Source organism: Centroberyx affinis, unplaced genomic scaffold (genome assembly GCF_046629955.1).
Source record: "Centroberyx affinis isolate AG114_WGS23_722 - 3 ecotype Tasmania unplaced genomic scaffold, CSIRO-AGI_Caff_v1 ptg000035l_1, whole genome shotgun sequence".
Lineage (NCBI taxonomy): Eukaryota > Metazoa > Chordata > Actinopteri > Beryciformes > Berycidae > Centroberyx > Centroberyx affinis.
Window position 1 is genome coordinate 127,299 of NW_027278749.1, and position 13,754 is coordinate 141,052.

Below are 13,754 nucleotides of genomic sequence, written 5' to 3' on the forward strand. Positions count from 1 at the left end.
AATTTTCAATGCAGTAACTTCAGATTAACGTCACACTTACCAAATTGACTGCATTTTCTGTCTGCATTTAGGCCGTTGCCAATTGATTGTGTTTGCAGTTAGTTCACCAAACAATAGGTAATCGTCAATCATTATTTTCGTTAAACCAGTCAGTTTATAGAATATTTCTATATTTACGGTAATGTCTGTTGAATTCAACCAGCGGCTACCCTCTTGCGGCTACATAGAAGTATTGCAAGTCGATTTACCAACAACCAGCAAAACAGTGAAAATGTGTATTTGTCCCTAATTAAAACAGATCTACAAATTTACTCTAGCCTGATTTAAAGAAGCGGGATTGCCAGTTAAACATGTTAAATAGAGTTGTATTAGATAGATCTTATCTAAGGATGACACAGCTCCCAAAACGGGAGGAAACTTTCTGGAAAGTAAACTTCGCTCAGTGTTTCCCTCCCTAGTCCCTCCTCCTCTTCCACCTCTCTCCTCTACATAGCTTTTCGGACCATGGCGCTTCACTCAAATCATTTCACTGTATACGTGGCGTCGCACATCGTTTTTCTAACATTATTTGGTTTTACCTCAGCTACTCCGGGCAGCGGCACGTCATCATCTGTGTCGGGACTGCTGCCGCCTTATGATTTGTTGTATTACACCGGGGTACGTGCATACTTTACCGAGGAATGGGACAAGGCTGCGGAGCTGCTGGAGAAGTCCATCGCTACCAAGGAGTCACTGGTCCGAGTCCGCAGGCAGTGCCACGATGACTGTGTGGCAGCAGGGCGAGACAAGCTGGCAAAACTGGGTATGAGATATGGTGTGTGTGTGTGTGTGTGTGTGTGTGTGTGTGTGTGTGTGTGTGTGTGTGTGTGTGTGTGTGTGCGTGCGTGCGTGCGTGCGTGCGTGTGCGAGAGAGAGAGAGAGCACCCTTGTCTGTGTTTAATTTATAGCAGTGATCCCAAGGATTGAGTTATTGCACTATACATATTTGGGGATATTGATTAGTGCAATTAGGTGCTCTCCAGATATTGATGATCCATAACCAATTTTGTAAAACACACAGTATAATCACTCAGTGACCTGTTGCATGATAGCAATGCATCTTCTCTGTGTTGTAAGACTCGGAGGAGGGCAGTTTGTGGGACCTCTGGGTCTTGGACTGGGTGCACCAGAAGGCTGAATGTATGAGATTCTGCATGGGACGGTCCGTCACCCCTGCAGGACAGCTCCCTGTTTCTGTGGACATTGAGTATGAGTTCAGCACCCGCAACCCCTACAACTTCCTGCAGGTCACATATTACAAAGTAAGCTGTTGTAAGCTGTAATGTTTGTTACTTACTTGTTAAAAGCCTTGTGATCATTTACTACCAGTGCTTTGTTTAGATAGATAGATAGATAGATAGATAGATAGATAGATAGATAGATAGGTGCATAGATTTACAGATGCTGAATACGACTGTATTTTATAGCAGCACAACTCTTAGCAGCAGAGAGAAGGACTCTTCATCAGGAGCAGAGAAATAGCCTTCTCTCTTCTTTCCTCTCTCCCTGTGACACTCTTCCCTCACCTCCTCCTCCTCCTCCTCAGCTGGATAAGTTGCAGAAGGCGGCGTCTGCAGCTCATACCTTCTTCGTGGCCAACCCCAGTCACCTGGAGATGAGGAACAACATTGAGAAGTACAGACGGATGGCGGGAGTGAGTGAGGACGCCTTCCATGACAGAGAGATCGAGAGCGAGAAACACTGGGTGAGGGAAGGAGGGGCGATTATTGTAAACAGGAGGGGGGAACGGGGTAGAAGGGAATGAGGGACCGTAAAACTGCATTAGGCAACTTTGAACGTAGGCGGCAAAATGCCAGCGAGAGGTAACTATTTGAAACATTTGAACTTCAATACACAGAAATCATGTAATGTGACATCAGTACACTGCACACAGCAGGCCTACACTCATGTTTACCAGTCAAATACCAAAGGATACCAAAGGGGCGAGAGAGGCAAAAGTCTCTAAAGTCAGTGAGTCCAGCTTTCTGTAGCTGGGGAACTCGCTCGCTGCTGTTTAGGAGACAGTTTTGTTTCAATTTGTCACTTCCTTTGAGCTGGGAAGTGTACATATCTGACAGGCAGACACAAGAAATTCATTTTGGTAACCTGTGCAAATCTATCAGATCTAAATTGCGGGGATGTGACGCTCTTCTTCTCTGTTGCAGCCCCACTGTGTGATTTAGGCTGATAAAATGGGTGCATGTTTATATAAAAATCTTGCCTAGTGCAGCTTTAAAATGCATTAAGTGGACCGAAAGGGAAAACATTTCAGATACGTGACTGGGGAGAGTCGCCCATGGCCTGAGGGACCGAATTCCTCCGTCTCTCACCTTCACTTTCTGTGATCCAACAATGTAATCCAAAATCAACAGTGTTTACTCAGAGACCTCTGCCTGAACAACTTAATTTGTTAAGTGTGGGCAAGGCACACTTGTTATAACATGGTTAGGCTGCTCTGAGGTAGGCTTAAATAATTGTTCTGATTATTTGAATGAACAGAAATGATCTACTTTCCTCTTCTATTTTTTCTATAAAGCTTCAAGATCCACAGCCTTTTTATTGAATGAAAGCAAGTCTAGCAGCATCTCCATCTTGAATTTCCTTTTCTCTATCCTCTTTTTTTCCCCTTTCTTCCCCTCACCATTGAACCCAGGCTCTGTATGATTCTGCCCTCCTGTCTGAGGCGTCGTCGGACTGGGCGCAGGCAGCAGAGAGGTGGAGAGAGTGTGTGAATGAAACGCTGCGGCAGACGGAGGAGTGCAGGGTGCAGTGTGAGGTGGCCTCCCAGCGCCTGCCGGAGGACAGGGGAGTGGACGGAGTGGGCGGTGTGTTCGAGAAGGCTGCAGGTAAAAAAAACAAAATCTTTTGTATTGACCAAGACAGAAAGAGAGCAGATCGTAAACAGAAGTAACACTACTAATACTAATACTACTACTACTTATACTAATACTAGCTCCAAGATTGAAAACCTCCAGTGAGAAAAAAAGTAAACTCTTGAGCTCTATACACAAAGTCCAAGGCTCTCTAAATCCAGTAAGGAGGGAAGAGAGTAAGAGCTTGAAATTTAAAAAGCCTTTATTGACTTGGCTTAGAGCCAACGCATTTTGACCAAATGGTCTTCATCAGGGCAGGAAATGACTCCAGGATGAGCAAGTCACAATTTAGCAAGCAAGTTTACTTATATAGCACATTTCGTAAACAGGGGCAATTCAGTGTGCTTTCCATACATAAAAGCAAAAGGAACATCCATATATAATTAAAAGAAAGTACAAAGTACATAAAATAGTAGTTAAAAAGAGAGTAATATAATTGAAAGATAAGTAATAAAAATAAAATACAAAGTACATACTATCCCTCAATCGTAGGCACATGAAAACAGAAATGTCTTTAACCTGGATTTAAAAATTGCTACATTTGGGGCACATCTAAGATCTTCTGGCAGTTTGTTCCAGTTGCATGCAGCATAACAGCTAAATGCTAAATGCTGCTTCACCATTTAAAAGTACTACAGCCAATGAAAGACTAGCCATCAAGGCACATGCACAAAGTCTGTGTAAAGACTGTGGAGGACCAAACCAAGGAAAAATATCCCCCCAAAAAATACAATACAATAAGGTGACAATATGTATCATAGAAAAATGAATCGCGATATCAGCTACATTTTATTCTTACAATTTCACAAGCTCTCCATCGAAATTATATTATTTGTACTTTGTAATGCCTTTGTACTTTGTAAGGCCAGTGCCATTGGTAGAAAGATTTGTGGCTCAGAAATACTCAGTCAGACTTTGTTGTCATTGAATATATATATATTTTTATTTATCGTGGTTGTATTGAATCATGAACCCCATATCGTTTATCGAATCGTATCGTGAGATAAGCATATTGTCCCATCCCTAAAAAATACAATACTTCAAAAGAGAGAGAGAAAAAAACTTGTAGTTATTCATCAGTTTGTATCTGTTGTTTTCACCATGTTTCTGTCCACCCAGCTCTCTCGCTCTCCCTGCTCTCCTGCCAGCAGTCCTGTGTGACCCAGGTCGCCACGCGGCCCGGGAGGATTTCTGCTCAGGAGGACTTCCTGCCCACACAGCTGGAGCATCTGCACATAGCACAGTTCAAAGGTCAGAGTTCAGAGGTCAAACTCAGGGGTCGTGTCCAATACAATGACACAGTTTGTTTGTTTATTTGTTTGTTTGTTTATTTATTTATAAGGACAACACACATTAATCAACATTTCTGTAAATGTGCCAGTGTTAGCCAGCTGGCTATTTTTCAACTGTAGTCCTTGTGGCGAGATGTTTTAAAACCTATAAAATGATAAAACAGTGTATGTTTCAGTTCTTTGCTGCCTTCTAATGTGCGTATCTTCCTCTGTAGTTTCCTCTGATTTGTAGCACATTCATTTTTGAACCATAAAGTGACGTTCTCCTTATTTTGCATTCCTGTTGTCCCCACAGCCGGTGATCTTGGCGGAGCGGTGCAGACACTTCGCTCTCTTCTGCTGTTTTACCCCTCAGACACAGACTCCCTAGGCAACCTGCAGCTCTACTATGAGACACTAGGGGGAGACACAGAGTCGCAGGGCACACAGCCTGCTCAGGTACCACTACATTAACGTCACTACTGTGGTGTTACTAGTGATCTAATCCCTTTTTATTTATTAATTTATTCCATTCTATGTAAATTTTTCATCATTTAAAACATAACAAAAATAAACATACATTTATAAGTAAAGAAAACATACATATAACCTGAGCGTTGCCTAAGGGCCTGAGGGCTGCCCTTGTTGCCTAAGGCCCATCAACCTAATGTATATCTTAAAATCTATCAAACAAAATCAATCGATCGATCAGCGCAACAACAGCTGCATAATATTTGCCATCCTCCTTCCCCATCATCTTGAAAGCAAAAGGTCAGTCAATTCAGGCACGCACACATAGATCAATAAATAATGGCACACTCACAGCCATACATGCACACCAAGAAAAAAACAAAACTAAAACACTTCCATTTTTAAGTTGGATACATTTTTTTTTGCATGTCTGTTTATTTGTCATGCAGGAGATCGTCAGATATGTGAGTCGCTCTTTGCAGGAGAAGAAGCTACTCTATTTTGGTATGGAGAATCTAGACTTCAATTTCATCGATCCGGTAAGTATCAGTGCCAGAAACACGCTGACGCACTTGTGGAACAACTGTAAAACCCCTCAGAGATAAGTCTCATAATTGTTTTCCATGCAGGATCTTTGGACTCCGGAAGATGTTGTACCTGAATCACTGAGGGAGACCTGGAGGTGAGACAGACAGGAGGAGAGTCATTTTAACAAGAGTGTTAGGAGAAGTTAATGGAAAATTAATTGAATTTCTTTTACGTTTTGTATTCAGAGCTGAAAAAGAGAAACTGAATGAGAAAATGAAGGAGGGGGAGAAGGTGGAGGAGATGGATGACAGTGGGTTTTATGCAGGTAAGACAGTCAGCCCACCTTCTTGTTTCAGTCAGTCTCTTAGTTTCCAGCATCTGTCCATATCAGTTTATAATCCACCCATTTCTCTCTCATCCTTTCTTGTCTGTCCTTTCTGCAGGGGGTCCAGTCCCTCGGGTTGGTGTGACCATCACCATGGACGACGAGGCTTTGAACGGCACCAATCGCGTGGTACTGGACGGAGTAATGACTGATAAGGAGTGTGACACAATACTGCAGTTAGCAACAGTAAGCTCAGGTTTTTAAAACAATCAGGCAGGAAAACACTATAGATGTGTGGTCTTTGTTAACATTCCCCGTCCATTTTCTCTTTTCCCTGATAGGCTGCGGCGTCAGCTGGAGATGGTTACCGGGGACGACGGTCTCCACACACACCTCATGAAAAGTTTGAGGGTCTGACTGTCCTCAGGGCTGTAAAGGTGGGTGAACGGGAATGCAAGCACACATAATACAAGCTTTTTGAGTAAAGCTAGGGCTGGGTGATAATTCAATATTATCGCTTATCGTCTTTCAGTGGAATCACATCATCATGATATGGTGATTTTGTGATATTGTGACGCACAATTCGGCTTTCTAAACTGACGATAACAAGAACGTTTTATTTAAAGACTGACAAAATGAGGTGTGAAACATTTTAAGGAATATTATCTTATAAAAATATACAGCATATATTCGCACCCCCAAAGACTGTGTTGTGGAGGTGTGTCGGATGAAGGATAACAGTTATTGGTAGAAAGAATCCCACAAACTGTTCTTGCAACTTAGCTCCCTTTAATTCTTTACTGACGTTTCAGTCTTACTAGATCTTCTTCAGAGTAAAGAGAGCTTACTCTGTTTTTTACTAGACCTTCAGAATAAACTCTCTTTACTCTGAAGGTCTAGTAAGACCGAAACATCAGTAAAGCATTACTGACCATTGATGAACATTTAATATCTGATTTTGCATGCATCAGCCATATCTATGATAGCGAAATAAAACCTTATGATTATCGCAATATTTATTTCAACCATATTGCCCAGCCCAAAGTAGATTTGAAGAATCTGTACTCACTTGTAAATATCATGAATGACAGAACCAAGCATCTCGGCCTCTTCGTGTGCTGTGTTTTTTTCCTCATGCTGAACACGTTTTCTGAGTTTAGCATTCGTTCATCACCCTCCACCTCTCCTCCCCTGCCTCCCCGTCTCCCAGCTGGCCCAGGACGGCATGGTGAACCAGTCTGACGCCAGGCTGCTACACGAGCTGGGAGAGAGGGTGCGAGTCCTGCTGCACTCCTACTTCAGAAGCCCCACGGGACTCTTCTTCTCCTTCACGCACCTGGTCTGCCGCAGCGCTATCACAGGTAGTTCCTCTAGTATCCAAATCTCACCAGAGGGAGATCGTTTTTATAGTAGTAGTAGAAATGGAGTAGGTCTGCCCACGTGGAAGTAGAACAACAACGTGATTTAGCAGTCCTATGGTTTTGATTTTGTGATCATAAAACTGTCAGTGTTGCTTTTTTTATTGCAGAACATCAGCATTGCTTGTTTTATTGCAGATTGTTTGCGTTTGCCACCTGCTTCTACAATGCCTGTGGTGGCTTTTTTTTTGTCTTTTTCTTCTTTTATTTCATAAGATAACCAACACATGTAGACACACTGATCCAAATACACAAGAGACAGAAATTATAATCAGGAGTACAGAAAAAATAAAGAAAAAATATGGGTGAGAAACCACAATCCCACTGTTTGTATTTCTGTGGCACCCAGGGGACCAGGAGGGCAGGCTGGACCTGTCTCACCCCGTCCATGTTGACAACTGTCTCCTAGAGCCGGAGACCAGGCAGTGCTGGAGGGAAGCACCAGCCTTCACACACAGAGACCTCAGGTACTAACTCCAAATCCATCTTAACCAGTCATTTAATATTGTATTTAATTTAATGGGGCCCATGGGGTGAGACAATTTCACTTCATTCCAATACAAATCAACTTGTTTCCAGTATTTTCTTGACTCAAGTGACATTGCCCTTTTTTTTCTTATTCAACACTCACTGTGACTACTTTTTAATTTGTTAAAGTAGAGACGGAGGAAAGTAGAGAGGGAGAAAAGCAGGAGAGACACAGGAGAGTAACTGGTGGGATTGGATTTAGTAGTAGTAATAATAATAATAATAATAAACTTTATTTATATAGCACCTTTCATATCATAAAATGCAGCTCAAAGTGCTTTACAAGAGAAACAATAAAAATCAATTTATAAAGATAAAAACAATCTTAAGATATAAAAAGCATGAAATTAAATTAAAATTATTATTATTATTATTAGTAGTAGTATTCTGTCACTTGTTTCAAACATATTCTGCATTAAAATTGTATTAGCAGCATGTGAAAATTATTTCAACCCATTTTCTGACTAAATCCAAGATGAAACAACTGCAAATATATTCATCTTAAGTGATTTAGCTATTTAGGGAGTATTGAGAATCTGATTTCACCCATGATAATTGTTTCCATGGCTTGCCTGAATGATTGACCTCAAACCTAATTTCTGTCACAGTGCCGTTCTCTACCTGAATGACAACTTTGATGGTGGAGAATTATTCTTCACCAACATGGATGCCAAGACTGTAACAGTAAGTCACTTTTCAGCCAAGATCCCGGGTGCTTTCTGAGTGTTTTGAAAACATAGAGGAAAATATTTGCTGAACCTGGTGGCCTCTTCACCCATATTAACCCCCTCCTCATGTGTACAGGCGCGGGTCAAACCCAGCTGTGGTCGTCTGGCCGGCTTCTCCTCGGGTCCAGTGAACCCACATGGAGTTACTGCAGTGACGGCCGGCCGGAGGTGTGCGCTGGCCCTCTGGTTCACCAAGGAGAAGCACCACAGGGACATGGTGAGGGAGATTATTATTATATGGTGTGATCTTCAGACCTCTGGGACGGGCCGTGGACCTGTCGTCTGCAGATGTGGCTGTTGGCATAGTGACACAGGTGTTTGGTAACAAGACCAGCTGGAAATAATGACACAGAGTGCCATGCAAATCTGATGGTTGTTGTCATGTATTGTCATTCACAATGCCCAGCTTATGATGTCAGAACATTTGGTAATAAAGTTAATCATTCAACTGTAAAATATAAAAGATCCAGTGTTTAAAATTCTTTTCATCGTGTCAACCAAGGATGTTTATTAAGCACTAGACTTAAATTTTATGCTATCAATCATTTTGTAGGTGTCACATTTGGGAACAAATGTTTTATATTATAGCGTCCATGCTTATAAAAATAACAGGAATGCTAGGAGCTCCTCTAAAGAGTGGCTGTTTTTAGGCCAAAAATGGATCTTGAAACATGTATCTTACCAATGCAACGGTCAGCTAACTCTTAACAGTGTGCAGCCTCTCTAACTCATCTCTAACAGAAGAGAGCACCTAAAAACACAGAATCACTTTATACTGGCATGGCCTCGTCTATCCAAAGACGTAGCCAACCCGCCAACCACAAGAGCCCCTCAGGAGGCTTCAATGTAACACTAACAATAATCAAAAGAAACACTAAATTGGCCTTATCACAGCAGTAACAAATTCCAGTCTTTTGATAGTTGTATCTTTGCATTCTCAGTTATTGCTTTTTCATTTCACAGAGCCCATTGGAGATCAATATTTTCATCTATCATCCCTGTTCTTTCTGCTTCTCTGCTTCAGGAGCGAGAGGAGGCCGAGGCGCTGTGGGCAGCAGATGGACAGAGTGTGGTGAAAAAGCAGGAGCAGGAGGAGGGCAGCGCCACTCCCGGCCGCAGCGGGCGAAGCCAAGCACCGAAGGAGAGGAGCAGAGGGAGAGGCAGGGTGACGGGGCGCAAGGATGAGCTGTGAGAGCCACAACCTACCTGACAGACTGAACCGCCCAAATGGGTCGTCCTTTTCATCCGCCTCCATTCTAGGGGAACGGACCACCACGCCCCTCCCATGTCACAACGACCATGAACTCTTTTTTTACAGAGTGATTTTCAGTTCTTACTTACACATTCATTCTCTGTCTTGCTCCCTCCAGCTCATCTCTTTATGTAAGACTGCTTGCACATGTGTTTACATACATATACTGTATATATGAGTGTGAGTGAATGAAACTGTCTCCTCGTCTCTCTGCACTGTCAATCTGTACTTTTGTGTCAGCAGCAGTGTGTGCCTTATTGTCTACTAGGTAAGAACTGTTTCCCGCCCACTAAATAAGAAGAGAAAAAAAAAAAATAAAAAAAATAAATGTGACTCTTGACCCATGTGGCATGAGTAATATGTGGCAAACACACGAGAGAGAGAGCGAGTGAGAGAGAGAGACAGAGAGGAGGGGGGGAAAGAGGTAGAAGAGTGAAAGAGAGGCTGTGTAATCTATTAAGCGATTACCTCACACCCTGTACGGCTGCCTGCTGATTAAAACCAAGAACCAACCAAGAGAGGGCTAATAGGTGTCTCCGTCTGTGTGCCCGTCTGTTATTTCTGAGTGTCTATATGTGTGTCTTTTTCTTTGTCTATGAGAAGTAAAGACAAAAGGGGTGTAAAAAAAAAGAGGTGGGTGATGGGAGAAAGGAATGAGACAATGACATGGATAGGAGAAAAGAACAGAAGATATATATACATGTTATGGGACTAGATACAATGATACACAGCAGTAGGAAGAGAGTAAGAACAGTCAAAACCAACATCAGCACAGTACATCAGAAACCATGCTTAGAGGCAGAAAGAGGGAGAAGAGGGGACAGAGAGAGAGGTGCGCAGGGGGAAAAAAGGATAGAAATAGAGAGATTACTGTTAATCCCTCATAAATGAGTGCATTTGTTTATGAAGCTTAAAAAATCTCCCATTTAGAATATGGAATAGTAATCCAGCAAGAGATCATTTAATCATTCACATCCAGTGGAGTGACACTCCAGCACCCATTTCCATCTTCGCCCCTCCATTACAACCAGCAGCGCCCTTCGGCCCCTCCTCTTCTTCGTCTCGTGCATTAGGTACTGAGTCAAGTACTGTTTATGGCCCATATTAACACTCTCACTCCCCCCTGTGTTATAATCCCCCCGCTGCTGCAGAATTGGGTCGGCAGGCCTGTTAATGGAGCCTTGGTTTTAACCTTTTCCCTCCCTCACACTGAAACCATGCGATACCCTAAAAGGCAGCATTAATCTGCCCTTAAGTAGGTGTTACATCTATATAATGCATCTTAGATAGCCTCACACTAAGCAATCTGACTGTCTAGTGCTCTAATTATAAACTGGCTGTGGAGATCTGCGAAATCTATCAGCGCTATGATGTCATCTTCCCTGATTTCTGCATGATTAGCAGAAATTATGTAAGGCGTAGAAGCATAGGGGAAATGCTGAAATCAAGCGTCACGGTGTGCTTTTGTCACAATAACTAAGTGTTGTGTTATGTGAGTATTATCAACACATTATCCCCGCCTATAGCACTTATCCCTTATATTGGACTTCTAACCATTAACTACCTTCCGGCCCAGGCTATAGATTGGGTGCCTACAGAATATGTATTGCCTTGTTGAATGACTTTCTGCATCATATTTTTTAGGCGTAATCACTTGGAGAGAGTTGATCGGAGTCATGATGAGGATTGAGTTGGATCAGATTAAAATTCATGTCTTTATTCTACATTCATGTCACAGCAGTTGCTTGTGTCTGGCTGATTTGGCATTTAATCCAGCCACCCCGCCCCATCCACCCACTCCCACCCTTACCCCATTTGTTTAAAACGAGGCCACAGGGTCAATAATTGATGCGCTGTGTAACATCATGAGTGAGTCAGCGGCCCTAACCTGGCTTTGTAGACCAAATTCAGCCTGCTCTCCTCACTTCTTTTCCTCTACTCTGCTCTACTGTACTCTACTCTACAGACATCCGGCTGATGAGAGGCACTTAACTGAGTGCATGGAGCCACAGAGACGAACGCACAAAGCCTAACAGATTTTAATCCCCATCCTCACCCAGGGATGCTCACATTCCTCTCTCTCTCTACTCGATTTTTCTTCCATTCCCCCTCTCTCTCTCTCTCCCTCTCTCTCTCTCTCTCTCTCTCTCTCTCTCTGTCCTGGACTAGGCCTGTGTCTGTGTGGCTGCTGACATCCATTTTTTTTTCTAATTTTGGTTTCTCTTGGTTTTACACTCTATCTCACACCCTTCCAGAGTGCACTCCCCCAACTCCATTTCTCCAAATCCAGGGTCAGTACAGCCAAAATTTGCCAGTCTGCGTCTGTCGTCGCCATGCTTGAGTGAGCAAGGGTCAACACTTTCAAACTACAGAGCTAAATTTATCCACACTGAATCATAGCCTAAACCCACTAACCCAACACACTAATGTCGCTAACACACACACACACACACACACACCACAACCCTCTCCTCCTCCACACACGCAGACACACATGCAAGCATACAAACACAAAAGACACAAACATGGAGTCTTGTTTGAGTGGGATTGGGAGTCCATGCTGTATGAATAACATGTTGACTCAGTTTAACTTGTTGAATTCTCGGTCTCAAAAGTAATAATGTGACACATTGTTGATCTCTGTAGGAAAATTCTCTTTTTGTTTGCCCTCCTTCAGCAGGGAGGTCAGAGGTCACGATCGGCTAGTTTCATTACTCATTTCAACAGGCCATCCTCGACTTCCCCTTGGCACTTGGTGATACGTAGCATCTACGTCACCGGAGCGGCCACTTGAAGAGCAGGAGGCCAGATCCGAGCGGGGAGTGGAGCGTTCGAAACAGAACGCACTTGCCCTTAAGCAGGCCAAATAATGAATAACTATTGATAGTAATTACACAGGAATGAGTAATAAAATATCACAGATTAATTTTATAACTACGATTAAGTTCTCTGAGTATTATTTGTTTTCTTACGCTTATATATTGCTTGTTCTGACATGTTGGTTCGTGCACAAGAAGTGTCTTGCTACACTTCAGCAGGGCAGATGGTTGTTGATATTGGGGTGGGGGGGGGCAGTGTGTGTGTATGTGTGTGTATGTGTGTGTGTGGGGGGGTTGAACCCTGATCCCCTGGTTGAAGGCCGGTCTTTCTACTCCATAATCCACCCTACTGCCCTAGAATGCTATGTAGCAGTCATTTCCATAAACATCTCTTACATTAATAAGTGCAAGTCTTGCTGTTTTTTCTAGTAGTTTCATTATTAGACAGTGTGCAATACAGAGTTATAGGAATATATATACAGTATATGGTATATATATGGTATAGATATATACATATATATATATATATATATATATATATATATATATATATATAGGTGTAATGGGGTATGTCTGAGCCCCTGGCCCTGCTGTTTCAGCAGAGTAGTGAAGTGAGGATGAACCGGAGAGACCTCTCTCCTGGATCCTGTGGTTATTCCCTGTATCACCGCTGCACCCCATCTGATCCCTGCCCCGCCAATCTCCCACTCTGCCCGTAAACTTTCTAATATTAGCCCGTCCTCAGGTTTACAAAACACAAACCCTCCTGCCAGTTATAGTCCGTTAAAGACTACCTCAGCACCATAAAAAGCCATGTCCCCAAGTCCTCCATTTATCTTTTTTTTCAGACAATCCCTCCCCTCCACGATTTCCATCTCTTTTGTTTTTGTTTTTCTGATTCACACCAGCTCACGTCTTTTGACCCCATGACCAGGCTCTGCACCTCGTTTGGCGTACTCCCGTCCCCCTCTCCCTCTCTGTCTCTTTCTCTTTTACCCCCCCCCCCCTCCACCCCTCTTTCTGTCCATCCCAGGGTTTATCCCCTCATCACTGATCTCCCTTCATCCCTCCAATCCTCATCTGTTCCTCATAGGAGCAGTGGAGAGAGTCAGTGACGGAGGAATATCCCCACTGTGTGTGATACAAAAAGTGAATGAGCGGGAGAAAGTGTAGTAACAGGAGGGCTGAACATATGACAACGATAAAAAAGAGACCACTGGAGGAAGAGTGAGAACAATCTAACAAAGTACCTTCTGAGGATTCTCCTAAATTGGTGAGTAGAGGGTCATATGTTGTTGTTTATATGTTGTGTTCTTGCTGGTTGTGTATCCCTGCAGTTGTGTCATGCTGCTCAGTTGATGGGCCAAATTCAGAGGGTCAGATGAAATCTTTGGTGATCCCCATGGGGAAATTGGGTTCAAGGCTGAAATTACATTTTGCAGCAGCATCTTTAATAATTTAACAGAGTTCCTAGAGCCTCTAGGAATTTCTCTCATGACAAA

General features: G+C 42.9%; 1 protein-coding gene across 1 annotated transcript; it reads left to right on the plus strand.

The window, feature by feature from the left end:
- Window positions 1-498: 498 nt before the first annotated feature.
- Window positions 499-9,937, plus strand: p3h3 (prolyl 3-hydroxylase 3). The gene is made up of 16 exons (XM_071516217.1): window positions 499-802; window positions 1,117-1,301; window positions 1,586-1,744; window positions 2,693-2,885; window positions 4,032-4,163; window positions 4,500-4,642; window positions 5,104-5,193; window positions 5,284-5,336; window positions 5,428-5,507; window positions 5,626-5,753; window positions 5,849-5,944; window positions 6,718-6,868; window positions 7,275-7,392; window positions 8,062-8,137; window positions 8,258-8,398; window positions 9,206-9,937. Exons 1-16 carry the CDS (start codon window positions 505-507, stop codon window positions 9,371-9,373), a joined length of 2,211 nt encoding a protein of 736 aa, XP_071372318.1. The 5' UTR covers window positions 499-504; the 3' UTR covers window positions 9,374-9,937.
- The last annotated feature ends 3,817 nt before the right edge of the window (window positions 9,938-13,754 follow it).